This window comes from Rattus rattus, chromosome 4, assembly GCF_011064425.1.
Source record: "Rattus rattus isolate New Zealand chromosome 4, Rrattus_CSIRO_v1, whole genome shotgun sequence".
Lineage (NCBI taxonomy): Eukaryota > Metazoa > Chordata > Mammalia > Rodentia > Muridae > Rattus > Rattus rattus.
Window position 1 is genome coordinate 174,360,398 of NC_046157.1, and position 14,283 is coordinate 174,374,680.

General features: G+C 47.3%; 1 protein-coding gene across 2 annotated transcripts in view; it reads right to left on the reverse strand.

Moving 5' to 3' along the window:
• Positions 1–9,318: 9,318 nt before the first annotated feature.
• Pja2 (praja ring finger ubiquitin ligase 2) overlaps positions 9,319–14,283 on the reverse strand; it is a 49,710-nt gene continuing 44,745 nt past the window's right edge. For both annotated transcript variants that reach the window (XM_032901716.1, XM_032901715.1), the window contains one exon: positions 9,319–11,830. In XM_032901716.1, coding sequence (XP_032757607.1) covers positions 11,705–11,830 — 126 coding nt within the window. In that variant the 3' untranslated portion in view covers positions 9,319–11,704. The remainder of the gene's footprint in view (positions 11,831–14,283) is intronic.

A 14,283-nucleotide genomic window follows, 5' to 3' on the forward strand; every position in this document is an offset into this window, starting at 1 on the left:
AAAACACAACTGAGGTTGGGGGAACATTCAGAGTCCCTAGTTTCTGCTGAGTGAAATTCTGGAAGTTTGGGGTTTTCCCCGAGGTCAGGAGCCCTGTCTCTCTAGTGCCTACACATCTCCAGCCACCCAAACTGGGGTGCTATCGGGACTCAAGACTGGACAAGTGGAGGGTCTACTGTTAGTGTGACATCATAGCTGGGTGTTCCTGGGCATCCAGGAAGTGGATGAGAATGTAGGAAACCTGAAACTCGTCATCAGGCCCACCACCTGTAGTTTGTTTCTCTTTGATCAAGGAAGTGACTTCTCAGGCCAGCCAGCCCTGAGATTGGCATGTGGGAGTGGGGCAAACCAGGAACCCTGACAGGTCAACCTATGTCCAATAGGATGTCTTATAACAAAAAGGACTAGTGAAAATGTCTAGGAAATAAAAGAGGGGAAAAAAGCCATTGTGTTGAGAGTCTTTGGAATACAAACACACAGACATAATTGCAGTAGATTAATTCTGCTTCAAGAAATAAGGAAGATCATAAAAATCCCTCTGTGGTTTTCTTTCTAATGACTTCGGTAGAAAATTAAGCAATCTTTTCCCCAAACTGTAGCGTGTGTACGAATCTCCCAGGGTCCTGCTTAGAATGCAGACTTCTCAGCTCCATTCCCAGAGACCATTTCAAATGCAGAACGAGTACATTAGCGAGAAGAGGAGGCAGCACGGGAAAAGGCCAGGGCTGCTTTGCAGAAGAGTAGGGTGAAACCAGTGCTTGCCCCCGCCGGCAGCCATGGCCCCTTAAAGGTAGGCCACACGTCTGGAAGGATAAAAACTACAGAACTACGTTTCATGCGGTTTGCGAAGAGCAACAGCAAATGTTATAATCCAAGCCTGCTGTTAAATCCCGTTATTTTAGCCCCACCTTTTGCTGAGAGGCCCGCTTTGACGAGCTATAACTACAGGACCTATACTGATGATGCGCCTGCTCCTCTCCTCAGGGCTCCTCTCCTCAGGGGCACGCCACGAGAAGCTCCTAATTGTTTGGTTCCGATTACGTCATCACCATACCACTTCTGGTTTTGCTGGGTATCCTGGGAGACCTGTTTGATCTGACCGCTCTCCTCTCTAGCTCAGTGGACTCAAGAGGAGAGCAGGTCAGGGTGGGAAAACCATGGGATTTCATCTCTCAGAATATTGGACCGTGTGAGCGCGACTACGCCTGCGAGTTCAAGTGTCCATGCTTATGGAAAACACACGTAAACAAACAAGTATTGTTCTGAGCTCCAGGCAGAGCAGAGGAAGTTAATGTTTGGTTTCAGACCCTGGGCAAGGGACTGAGGTGCATATTTTACATATCAAAGCAGACCTGGCCTCCAGGTTCTCCCGGCATCCTTCAGTCCCTACCTTCATACCCTGCCCCCAACCCTGAACTTTCCAGCCCAGGGGCTGGGCTGACCTTTCCCCAGAGGCTCCTCCCTATATAATCCAGACATTTTGGTCTCTTTCTTCTTCCCTTCTTTCTTCAAGAGTGCCCCGGCCTCCATGGCGACTTCCCTGGCCTCCTTCCTTGGGGCCACGGAGTTCGCTCAAGAGCGGTTTCCCAATAAACCTGCCTTTAATATATTCTAATCCGGCTTGAATTGGCTTGTTTTACCGGCGGAGAAATAACCGATGGGTTAAGGGAAGCAGGATCTGAGACTGTTGAAGGAAAAGATGGAAATGACATCACCTGCTTTGATCAAGCGCTCGCTACTGAGACCCTGGAGGAGTCTGAATAAGTTAGCGCCTCTCTATCTCTGCCAGTGCAGCAGCTTTGTGCTTGTCCAAACCTGATGGCACTGGTGGAGGTGACCTGGAAATGAGAGAGGACAGGCATCTCCAGAAGCAGAGTTGTTCTACTAATCGGAACAGCTGGGGGAACACCAGTGTCTCCCGGGGAGTAGGGACTGTGCACGTGACACAGGGGGCTTGGGTTGTATAGTGCAGGCAACCGGGACTTTAGGGCTGGGAGACTCCAGGTGTAGGTCAGTCCCCTGCAGTATCCAAGTTGTAGACGCCAATGGGGGTTGGGGTGCTGACCGGAAGCTTGTGTGTGGGGTGTCCTGACAGCCCACAGGTGCTGACAGGAAGCTTCGGGGATCCTGAGAGCCCACAGGTGTTATCAGTCCAGATTTTCTCAGCCCCACTGCGACCCTTAGGTCTTCTCATTCAGACAGAGAGGACTTCCTTAGGCCAAAAATTTCTGTTGGCCTCCTACCGATAAGGTCTATTTGATTGAAGAACTTATGAGCATGTGAGGTACTACGGTTTACCCATGGAGGCCTGGGACATTTATGAGTATTTATGGATTCATCAGTACATGGGAGAGCACTCATGCTGGCCAGGCACCATCGCTAGCTCTCCAGCGTCCGGGCAACATTTATCCTTGCTTTTTACTATGTGCACAGCTCCTGATTAATGTCCTATTATTTCTTATTGGAAAATGTAAGCCTTCTTGCCTCTGTAGTTCTGTGGCAATTTGATGCTGGTTACAGCATCACTCACAGTCCTTATAGCATCCCTGTGACCTTCGAGTAATGGCTTCCACAACTCCATCAAAGGCGAGTCATGCTTCACCGGTAACGGCCACCTCTGAAGGCTCGCCCAGACTACTCAGGAAACTTTGTGCAATCACTCATACCCTACCCTAAGAGAATGAATGCTAAGTGTACAGGTTTCGAATCTCACTCGTAGTGTAAACACATAAGCCTAGCTTCCAGCCACACCCTCGCTTCAACTCCCTGAACTGTGTTGTCTCCTGGCATGAGATTCTTTTCCATGTGGGCTGCCCCTGCCTTCCATCTGTGTCATCAGCACAGCGGAGGGCTGGACTAGAGAAGACTCATCCTTGGTGTACAAGAAATCCTGGCTAGGACAGCCTTTGGGGGAGGGGCAGGAGAGGGCAGAGAGACAGGGCCCACTGGTGGAGGGAGTGACGGGTTTGTACAGCCCAGGATGAGTCAGGCTCCAAAACTGGACTTCCCACAGGGGTGGAATAACAGCTGTATAGGGGTCAGGTGACAGCCCTCAGGGCTAGCACTGGGACCAGTACTACAGTATAAGAAGAGCGCCTTCTGCCCCTGGAATGCTAAATACTTGAAGTGGGCCTGGTGTGACCCAACTCCAGCTGAGCCCTGAAGCTGCCTTGTGTCTGACCTGAGAGTCAGTTTGACTCAGTGACTCTGGATCTTGCCATCATGCAAGGCAAACATGCTACAAGTCAGCAGTGGAATTCACTCTCTAGACCAGAGCCTGGCTGGGGGCCTAGAGAACCACCCTGTGGACAGGAGCCATAGCCCTTGTGAATGGATGACAAGAACACCCTGAAGGGAGACAGACGCTGGGGTGTGCTCTAGCTCTCATACAGACATCCTGGTGGGCCCCTGGATGGAGACTATCTTTATTATTATTTTTTACTAGATTTTTAAAATTTACATTTCAAATGTTATCCCCTTTCCCGTTTCCCTTCTATAAACCCCCTATCCCTTTCCCCCTCCCCCTTCTATAAGGGTGTTCCCCCTCCCAACCACCCACCCCTTCCCACCTCCCCACCCTGACATTCCCCTACACTGGGGGGTCCAGCCTTGGCAGGACCAAGGGCTTCTCCCATTGATGCCCAACAAGGCCATCCTCTGCTACATATGCAGCTGGAGCCATGGCTCTGTCCATGTGTACTCTTTGGATGGTGGTTTAGTCCCTGGGAGCTCTGGTTGGTTGGTATTGTTGTTCTAATGGGGTTGCAAACCTTTTCAGCTCCTTCAGTCCTTTCTTTAACTCCTCCAATGGGGACCTGGTTCTCAGTTCAATGGTTTGCTGCTAGCATTCACCTCTGTATTTGTCAGTCTGGAGAGTCTGAGGACACAGTACTAGCTGAGGACCCAGCTATGCCACTCCTGGGCATATACCCAAATGAGACCATCTTAAGGAAGCAATTCCAAGGCCCAAGAACTCTGTGACCAGATCTTAACCCTGTGCTGTTCCATCAGCCACCCAGGCTAAATGCAGGGCAGAGGCACCAGCTCATTCTTCCAAAGAGCGAAGGAGGATCTGAGACAGCGCTGCCTTCCATAGGGCACAGTCAGCCACTCCTCAGAAGACAAGGGGTGAGGGAATAAGAGGCTGTGTCCCAGCAGAGGGTGCCTCCTCATGGAAGGAAACCTGCAAGACAGAGAGCTGTCCCACCCTGACCCGACTAGGTGCCAGATTCTAAATCACTGTTCATATTAACGCAACCCTCACAACCCTGAATGACTCCTTCCATCCCCGCTGTACTGGAGAGGCGGCCTGCACATGGAGGCTGGGTATGAGGCATAGCAAGAATTTGAGCTCAGTGTCTAGCTAGTGAAGGGTAGGAGAATCGAAGGAAGGAAGAAAAATGAATAGCTAGTGCCCGTCGCCGCTTGGCTGGCAGCATCCTTTAAGCCTGTCCCTGCAACCAGGAGTGTACAAATGTTGCTTCCCAGACCTGCGGAACAACCCTCTGTTCTACCTGAAAAGAAAAAACCATTCTCTTTGCATGGGTGAAGTTCACCTTCACCTCTGTGGGCCTGGAAGTCCCGGGGTTACTCGATTTACAAGGGAAACTGCTTTGTCTTTTAAAGAACCCAGCAGGTTTCTCACTTGAAGGTGGGGCAATCACAGCTCCCAGGGATTACTAATCAGTATCCTCACCCTAAAAGAGCTCAGAATTCCATCCTGTACCTGGGCTTCCCTAAGGGACAGCTGAACAGCAAGGCTCAGAGAAAGGACTTTGTTTCCCTACCCAAGCCTCCACCTTAAAACTGTCCCCTCAGCTCCCACAGGGAAGCAGAGCATGGCCCCTGAGGGCTTCATGTGGTTGTTGCTGTCCTGCTCTGTCTCAAAAGAAGCTGCAGGTAAGCGAACTGGGACTCAGGCCTTCTCTGACCCAACCATAGCTGCTTCATCACTCATCGGAGGATGACAGCGGGGCAGGGGGGACGGTTGACATAGCAGCAAAGACACGTCTGCAGTCAGAGGCTGCAGATAAGTCCTGGCTCCGGCATTTTCTACAGCTGTGATCTTAGGCAAGCCGTTGTCTCCTCCATAGAGAGAGTTAATGATTCCTGTCCTTTTGTTGTTTTTGTTGTGGTTTTGGTTTGGTTTGGTTTCAAGTGGTTCTAAGTACAAAGCAGTCCAGGAATAGACAAATACCTTCCTCCAAGTTGCTTTGGCAACTCCCTCACAGCCTCCCATGGTGTCGCTTACTGGATGGGAGCAGGCTCTGGGTATCCAATAACCAAGGCATGAGCTGCCTGGGACAGAGACCAATTAGGGCAAGAGTGGATGTCCTAGGCAGGAGGCGAATACTCAGAAAGTCCCAAGCACATCCGTTGGTTCCTTTTGGAGAGCATCAGCTGGACTACTTCTAAAACTGTTAGGACTGAGATGAACCATGGAAAAACAACTCCAAAATGTTCTCATAGTATATACCCAACGTCAAATGTTTTTCTCAACCCTCCTGATCTTTACGATCAAATAGCTAAGTAGAGAGGCTCAGGCACCCTTTCCAGTAATGGCTTGTGCATGTGTCATAACAGGGTGTCCATTTTTGGCTGGCGACTCCCGCAGTGGCGAGGCTCCCTTCTCTCTCACCACCGCTGGCCTTTATAAGCGCCCGTGCACAGCGGCTTTGTGTGTGAGACCTTTGGGGCACACATTAGCAGAGTGGGGTGCTGGGGAACAACTGGTCAGGGATTTGTTTCTGGAGGTCTTCGGAGCAACAAGCATGGGTAGCTGTGTTTTGTGCTGTCTTTTCAAAGGCAGCTGTTTTAGAAGCAGTCTTAAGCACACATCACTTCCCCTCAGGTCAGAAGACAGATCTGTTTCCTGCACTGGATAGGGGAGATAATGCCATGCTCTCAGGCAGGCTTGCCAGTAGCCATCTCCGAAGAATGGGGTTTCCTAAGCTGATTTCCTTGGTTGTGACACAAACTATTGACTGTACAGCACCGACTGTCAACCACCTTTGTACCATCCCTGAGCTCAGATGGGCAAGAGCAACTGATGCAGTTAGATTTCTTAGGCTAGGGGAAGCAATAAGCTATTCGTCAGCGTTCCAGGTATCTCTCAAACTTTGCTGGACCCTAGGACCCTTCATAGCTCCCGACGGTGTAGACTTTGCTGAAGTAGAAGGGTTGTGGCTATACTGTGACAAACCTGTCTATGAGCTCTGTGGTGTGCTGCTGACATGACCAGGTTTGACAGTTTTGTGTGACACACTGGCTGAGGCAGGGAGGGGTTGTCCTAGCATAATTATGCATCTGTACGGCATTCAGTTCCTCTGGGGCTCCGTGTGTGCACATAACTTCTTCAGTGGCTCTGAGAGCCGCAATGAAGGAAGTCTAGCCATTCCTCTGGGGCTTACTCCTTGTGAAGTCTTTAGGTAAGGCAGTCTGCGGTGAACTGCTGTGCTGGGGGTTCACCAAAATGCACACTGTATTTCCTAGCAGGGTATTTTGCCAGCCATGTTTCAGATACGTCTGGCTTATGTTCCGTCTGGGGGTGAGTCCTTAGTGGAAGCTTGTGTGAGAAAGTCTTAGAGCAAAGGGAAGAGGGAAAGATAAAGATAAATGAAACTCTGGCTTTCTTTCCACCACACCCAGTTCCATTGCTAAAAAAGAAACAGTTTGAAACTGTGGTAGCCAGGAGACACCATGGCTAATGGAGGGTCTAGCGAACTTCCTAGAGACCTGAAGCCCAGTGATGAGTCCTTTAGCTTCAGGGACTCTCTGGTAGCTAACATCCCCTGTGGGAAACAGCACTCAACTTCCTCCGTCCTTTGGCTGTTTCTAGCTTCAGTAACCACATAGCAGCCCCTCAGGCCCTGGGCATGAGGCCCTAAGATGAAATTCACCACAGGGGTCAAGAGCTGGGTGCGCTCCTTGCCAGGGACGATGCATTTGGTAGATCTTTAGGGAATGGCTCAGGTGAGGCTATGTAGATAACCTTTTTGGCTTTGGTGATGTTCCTTGGCAGACTCAGGTAAGAGGGCGGTGTGACATGTTCTGGGCGTTATTTTCACACACTACTCTAACAGTCTGGCCTGTCGTCTGTGTTTTATTCATTTAAATGTGGGTTGCAGTCCAAGTCCCATTTTTGCTTTTCTTCAACATGATCAAAGTTGAGACAAGAATGTGCTTTCCAGACAACACTGACTTTGAAAGCTCTCCACTCTCAACTTTATCTGCTTTAAGTGTAAATTTAAACTAAGTTAGGCCTCTGAGATTCAGGAAAAACCAAACCTAGTCACTGAAATACACAGTTTGGAGATCCCGGGCCCAGCTGAAGAACAAGACTGAGCGAGCTCTGGGTTTGCCCGTGAGGCCCTGCCTCAGTGATTAGGATGGAGGGGCAACTGAAATGACAGTCACACACACAAGCCCACACATGGGGCAGTGGGGGACGTTTTTACAAAGACCCTGAGTCATCCAGACAGTTGTTCCACACGCTGTAGTGTGTATTCCCACACTCAACTGTGGAGTCATCTCTCAGGGCCCAAAGTTTATTTGACTTAATGAAGTTCTCCTGTCAAAATTTCTCCACCCCCAGGGTGACTATGGTACACTTACGATTTTATAGTACGATGTTCTCAAACTCCAAAGACATTCCTAAAAGCAATGATGGAAACCAAGCACTCAACTGTCCCCTTAGGACAGCACATAACAGAAAATATCTCAAACCTGTTCATGAGCGACTGCAGAGCCTAACTAGATTTACCGCTGTAACAAAATAGAAGCAGAGTGATTATCATTTGTCAATGTCGGATTACTTCAGACAAAATCTGAACAGGGAACAGGGAGGTTCCAGAAACTGTGATGAGCTTGACCTATCATTCTAGGCCTATCAAGCCTAGAATGGCCGAGGGGACAGACGGCGAATGAACAAGACACAGAGCTCACACGGTTTGTTCAATGGAAGCATCACCAGCTGAATCCCTTTCCTTTCTTACTCTGGTGCACTAGCAGATTTAACTACTTTCAAAGACCTATCTTTAAAACATGGCAAAAAAAGTTGCCATGTCTTTTCCGGGAAAAGCTGAATCGGCCCACAGGGTGGCTGGCAGTTGTGTGAATTGTTAGTACTAATACATCAGCCTAGACAGCTGTCTACAGGGCTGCCGGAGGGCTTTTAGTCCATCCTCAACACGTCTCGGAAACTTCAAAACCAAATCCGCCACCCTGCGTGGAAAGTATGCTCCACGGACGGACGCTGGAGCAGACAGCTCTGGGAGGGTGTTTACTGGTTGAAACAGAGAGATGCTGCTAAGAAACCCTGTAAGTTACATACGGGCTTCAGGGCAATGCCCGAGTCCACCGCCACGCCGCAGGCTTGCCTAAGAGTGACCATAGCCACTATGTGCAGCGACCCTCACTTGACCTTGGCGAGGCGCCTGTAAACTGTTAGTGAGGTTTCAGAGCCGCCTGCCTCATGAGGCAAACTCTGTAAGAGAATGACTCAAAGGACAGCCTCAGACTGGCTCAGACATAACGGAACATTTAAACGTGGAGCCGGAGCGGGCTGTGAAGAGGCAGGGACAGAAGGGACACAATTTCGTACTCTACTCTTTTATGTATGCTATCTATAGAGAGTCTGAATGACGCTGTTTTCAGAGTGGAATCCTGCCTCTGCAGGGAGACAAGGTGGCTGCAGCACCGGTGGCTGGACAAGGAAGACGCCACTTTGGAAGTGGTTTAGCACTGTGTGGGGCATAGGAGCAACACTGCTATTCGTACTCTAAGGCTATTTTTCTAGCATGTTTTATTAGGGAAATTAGAATTCTAGCCCTTCTAAACGAAATTAGTTTTTGTTTAATAATGTGGACATAATCTAGTATGCTACAACTCAGAAATACGCTGTTGAGCCCTTTGTGAGCCACGGGGATCATCCTTGACAGGCGTTTCTGACAGCGGCCCCACAGCGGCCCATGACTGGTCTGGAGACGGCCAACTCAAGTGAGGCATCCCAGAGCTTCCAGAGCTCCCACAGTTGGAGTTGGCACAGGGGCGAGGCTCTGCGGGGGACTGCGGGACTGCTGAGACCAGGCAGGAAAGGGCTCTGAAGTCAGGGCCTCTGCAGCAGAACACGCTCGCCCGCTGCCTCTGTACGTGACATATGTGGCCCCAGATTTCTTAGGAAAAAAAAAAAAAAAAACAACCAAACCAAAAACCCTGTCCCAGCTCAGTCCAGAGCTCCTTAAAGAGTTGTGCTCCTTGTTACTGACTCTAAATCCTTCAGGGACTGTGTTATAAAAGTGATAGGATCACACAATTAAATATTAGAAATGAACACTGAGTATATCCTGTTTATTGTTTATGATTTACACGGAAAATGCCGGGCTGGGATTGTAGAACAATAAACCAATCATTACAGTTAGACCTGGGCTTTGGAAAACCTTGCATTCCATTTTAACAGCTCATATATATTTAACAGCTTATATAAATCCATATCACAAATAATCTTAAAAGTTAGTTAGCTTAGAGATAACAACTAAGAAACACAAAAGAAACCCAAGTGAGTCGAACTTTAAATATCAGCATTCATATTACAAGAAATAAGAAAATGTTCAAAAAATTAAAATTAATAGGCCAAGTAACAACATAAAATAAACATAAGATAAATGACATTTTATCAATATTTTTACTTTTTCTAATTTACCTTCATATATTCTTAACTTTTCAAAAGGATCCAAGCTAAGAGCAAATGACAGACTGGGGTCTGAACTTGTCAGCTTCCCCACCATCAAAGTCCTAAAACTTCATTTTCCTTTTTAAAACAAATTAAAACAAGTCTCCTTCAGCAGCCGTGGGTACGTAGTCAGGAGCCAACAACGGAGGACGTAACAGATGGACAGCAAGAGTGCAGCAGCTTTCTTACGTTCAACTCTGGTTGATTTGGAACCAAACCCCTTATCAACTGGCAGATAATAGCTAAATCTTAATAGGCAAAGAAGAAATATTTTCTTTGGGACAGCTGCTATCTAGAAGAATAAAACAAGGTCCCGTGTGTAATACTGAAACATAACACGTGGCTTGTCACACAGCAGTCTGCAGCAACGTAAGTTTACTCAGTAAGTGCCGCAGCTGATCAAAGTACACAAAAGAAAACCAACCAAGCTCAACACGGCTCACAAACCGCACGGCACACACGGGAACTGATGCTAACCTGGGTGACCTCTGACACTAACTGACCATCAGTGGATACGGCGTGAAGATCACGGAGGAGAACAAGCAGAGATTAGTGGATACAGGCTGACTATGTACATTAGAAGGAAACATGCTAGCTAGAGCAACATTAAGGCCTGAATTTAAGCATCCACAGTCACAGAAGCCCCAGAAAACCCCTAAATTACAAATTCACCACATTACTTGCATGCAATGTTCACTTTTGTTTTACCCATAAAAGGACACACAGGATTCGCTGTAAATACCAGCCACATTTACAATATATGCAAAAATCAGAATGCAAGTGTTAGGTTTCTTATATTTAAGCCTCAAATGTGCCAACAGTGAAAATTCATTTATTTTTAAGACTGGAAAAAAAAGAAAGAATATAAATACTCAGATATATTACACAAATCAGATGAAGCTGCATTTGGGAAGCTATAGAAATATTCCCGAACTGGATGAGCAGGCAGGTAGAGTGCACGCGGATGGGCTCCAGTGCTGGGCCTGCTGGGCCGTTGTCCCTGTGCTGACGTCAGGGCTCACCTGTAAGCTACCTATCACACCGGCGTCTGCACAGACTTGCCTACTCGTGTGACCACCTAAAAGCTGTGCCATTCTAATCTGGGGTGATGCTGTTACAGACACGGCCATGTGCAAATCCTCGGACCTCCTAAAGTAGAATCCAAACGACCTTAGCTAACTACATCCAATTTCTTAATCAGATGCCAAGACTGGTCTGCACCTTCAGTGTTTAACAAGTAGAAGCAGACTGCACGAGGGCTTAGACAGTGTTTCACAGGCCAAGCACATGAGACTGTGCCGAGCATGAAGCACATCAGATAATTCACGTGCTTTCCTAGCCTTTAAACACATCCAACGTTCACTGAATAGTTTATCACATGACAGTTTCAGGAAGTTTACATCTAAGATGTAATTTTTTTTTAATTTTTTTTATTTTTTATTTTGTGTGTGTGTTCGGGTCAAAATTCTAGTCTTTGCCTGGCATTCTGAAAAGCTTTAATCTTAACCTCAGTGTTATATAAACCAAGAGGTCTCGAAGTAGCAAAAGCAAAGGGACCAGTGAAAAAGCATGCTTTAGAATTCAGTTTATTTTCAATGAAACCAAACTGTACTACTGTTGTGATCACAGTTTTCACATCTGATGTGGAAAGGAGAGCTTAATTCTGATCTCTTAGTGGCAGCACTTCAGACAAAACAGAAACGTATGCCACAGAGATGACTACTGACGTTACAATGGACACCATGTTCAACTAAAGAAAATGGATGCACTGCTTCAACATTCAGCTTGAAAATGTTTAGTATCTTCTGCAAACCTAAATTCAGTTTAGAAAGGTTAGTATTCTCTTTCTAAACTACGGCATATACTATATAGAGCATTTTAAATATATTTATATATAATTATTTGCACATCAGATTTAGAAGGAATTTGCAGATTTACTGTGATAGAATTTCGATCTCATTTCCCCGTGACGGCTTATGGGGCTTCCTCAGCATTGTCGTTTGCAGGCGAGGCGTCAGGGTCCAGTTCAGAGGAAGCAGCTGCAGATACGTCAATCACTGCAGGCGGGAAGTGGCGGCGGCACACAGGGCACGTTCCGGACTGGGAGGAGGGAGACAAACCAACCAACCAACCAGTCAGAAATCACAGACAAGCAAAGTCAAGTCTCTCTTAGGGAAGACTTGTTTTAAACTGTGTGTGTGTGTGTGTGTGTGTGTGTGTGTGTGTGCGCGCGCGCGCGCGCACTCCAGGGTAGGTCCCCATGGAGCCACAAGAGTGTTAAGATTCCCTGAGAGCTGGAGATCCAGCTACTGTAATTCCCTTCGCCTGGCTGTAAAAGGGAGATGCACTTTTAACTGTGGTTATCTTTCCTCGGATGACAAAAATTAGATTGTCAGCCCCGCTATAGCAAAGTCAAGGACACTGACTACATACTTGCCCCACAATGAGTGGCTTCTATAGCAGTACTGGGTAAGGAGTGTAGCTCTGGCCTAGGATGCACTAGCTGTGTCACCTTAATCCATGTAACAACATCTGGACTAGGGAACAGAGTGCCAGTACACTTCCCAGTTCCTGTGAGGATTAAGTGGGCAACTGCAGGGCATCATCTAGTGGTGACTACAATTGCTTGTACAAAACAGGGAGTCCTTCTTAAGTCTCTGTAACTGAGTGTCAAGAAAGCTGTTCTATTCACCTTATCTAGTTAGGGTGCCTCGTCTTATAGATGGTACAGAGGAGAGCCAGGCTTCAGGAACAAACGCACAGAAATATGAGCAGACACACAGAAGAGGAAAGCTGAAGAGACGGGCTGGGGGCTAGGGAACAGAAGGCCTTGAAAGCCAAGACAGAAATCCACTACTCCGCAAGTAAAGAAAACGCCCTCAGTCTGACTCTGTTTAAGGACAGGGAGTGACAGGACCAGAGCTACAGTCTAGAGTGAAGACGAGGACTCAAGTAGGCAACTAGTACAGGTGAGGGAGCAAGGGCTGGAAGGCCGCTGTGCAGGCGTGGACAGGAACCCCAGGCTCGGCGCACAGGGCGCAGACTTGTAGCCTGCGTTTCTGCTTTCCTGCTCATTTCAGAAATGTCTTCTGACTAGCTACTATCCCTGCTACCATGCGCTAGAATTATAAGTCCTGTGCTACATAATTCTGGCCTTAACTTCTGCTAACTTACTGCTACTTTTCCATACCGGGTGTTTATACTATAATACAACATATAAATGTTAAATATAATATGGACTATTTCAACTTTATATAAAATTTGAGGTTGATAGATTCTATTGTTTGAAATAGCCATCTATGCTATAATCAACATAACAGCAAACAAACAGGTTAAGAGAAGTCATCGCCCACAATGCCAGAAGTCTTGAGACTTGAAGCACACAGGATCGACACGCATCCATTAGCAATCCTGGTGTTAACACGCGGTTCACTGAGGTAATTTATGCCTTAAGTTAAGGTTTACATGCCGTCTCTAAGTTTCACTAATCGTGCTGATGTCATTTCTGTCTGTAACACACTCGGCACCGACTGCCTCCTAGGCTATCACACAACTCAACCTCAACTCAAAGGGCGCTGCGCTTCATGGGCATTTTGTGTTCCACTAATCCAACTCAGAGCAAGTCTCCAACAGGGCGGAGGACTCAGAGCTATCACAGTAACAGACTCTGGAGAGGAGAGGCAGGGGCACAGAAATAAAAGGTTTAAAAGTCTGGCAGAAAAAAGTACTTAGAAATATATTTTAAAAAATATAGTAGGCATTAGAAACAAACCCATTCAATCCTGTTGGAGAAAAAAAAATAAAGAAAATTAATCCCATATATGTCAACAACTACTGACAGTGTAGATGTGTCCACTGGTGGCTGGGAATATGGGTACTGTGGGCAGGACGAAGAAGCAGCTGAGGGAGACAGAGGAATGAAAAAGATTTCGGCACATTGGAGAGCCCAGTGAGTATTCACCTCACTGCACCGCAGAAGGCCATGGCAAAGGCGCTGTGGGAATAGCACGTCTCTACAATGAATTTCAGGGACTTTAAACACAGTGCAAAAGTAGGAAGTGACAGTACAGGGCTAACAGCAGAGAAGAAAGGAGGGAAGGAGTGAGGGGGTGCGGGCAGGGCTGTTACCGGGAACAGGGAGCTGCAACCCCAAGACAGAGCCAGGAAAGCAACTCAGGGCTTCTGCTGAGCTAAACAGTGAGCACCCATGTGACAACGGAGGTCCCGGGGTGTGAGTAAACTCTAGGTGACTTGAAGACCATTGAAGTTATTGGTCTGTCTTCAAGGCAGGTCTACACAAACTAGATGAGGGGTCACCCGGTTGATTACTGTGTTTCTCTCACACATTTTCAGCAACACCAGTCACACTGGCAAAAAACCACACAGTGCACTTAGAATGGTGTGAGTCTTCTGAGATACTTCCGAAAACACGATCGGAGCTGTAAGTGAAAATCCACTAAACAGCTCTGCTGTCTAGATAAGCTGGGCTTACCATAGGTCACTACTCTAATTACTCTAATTAAGTATGGTCAACTGTTAAGTATTAAGAAAGT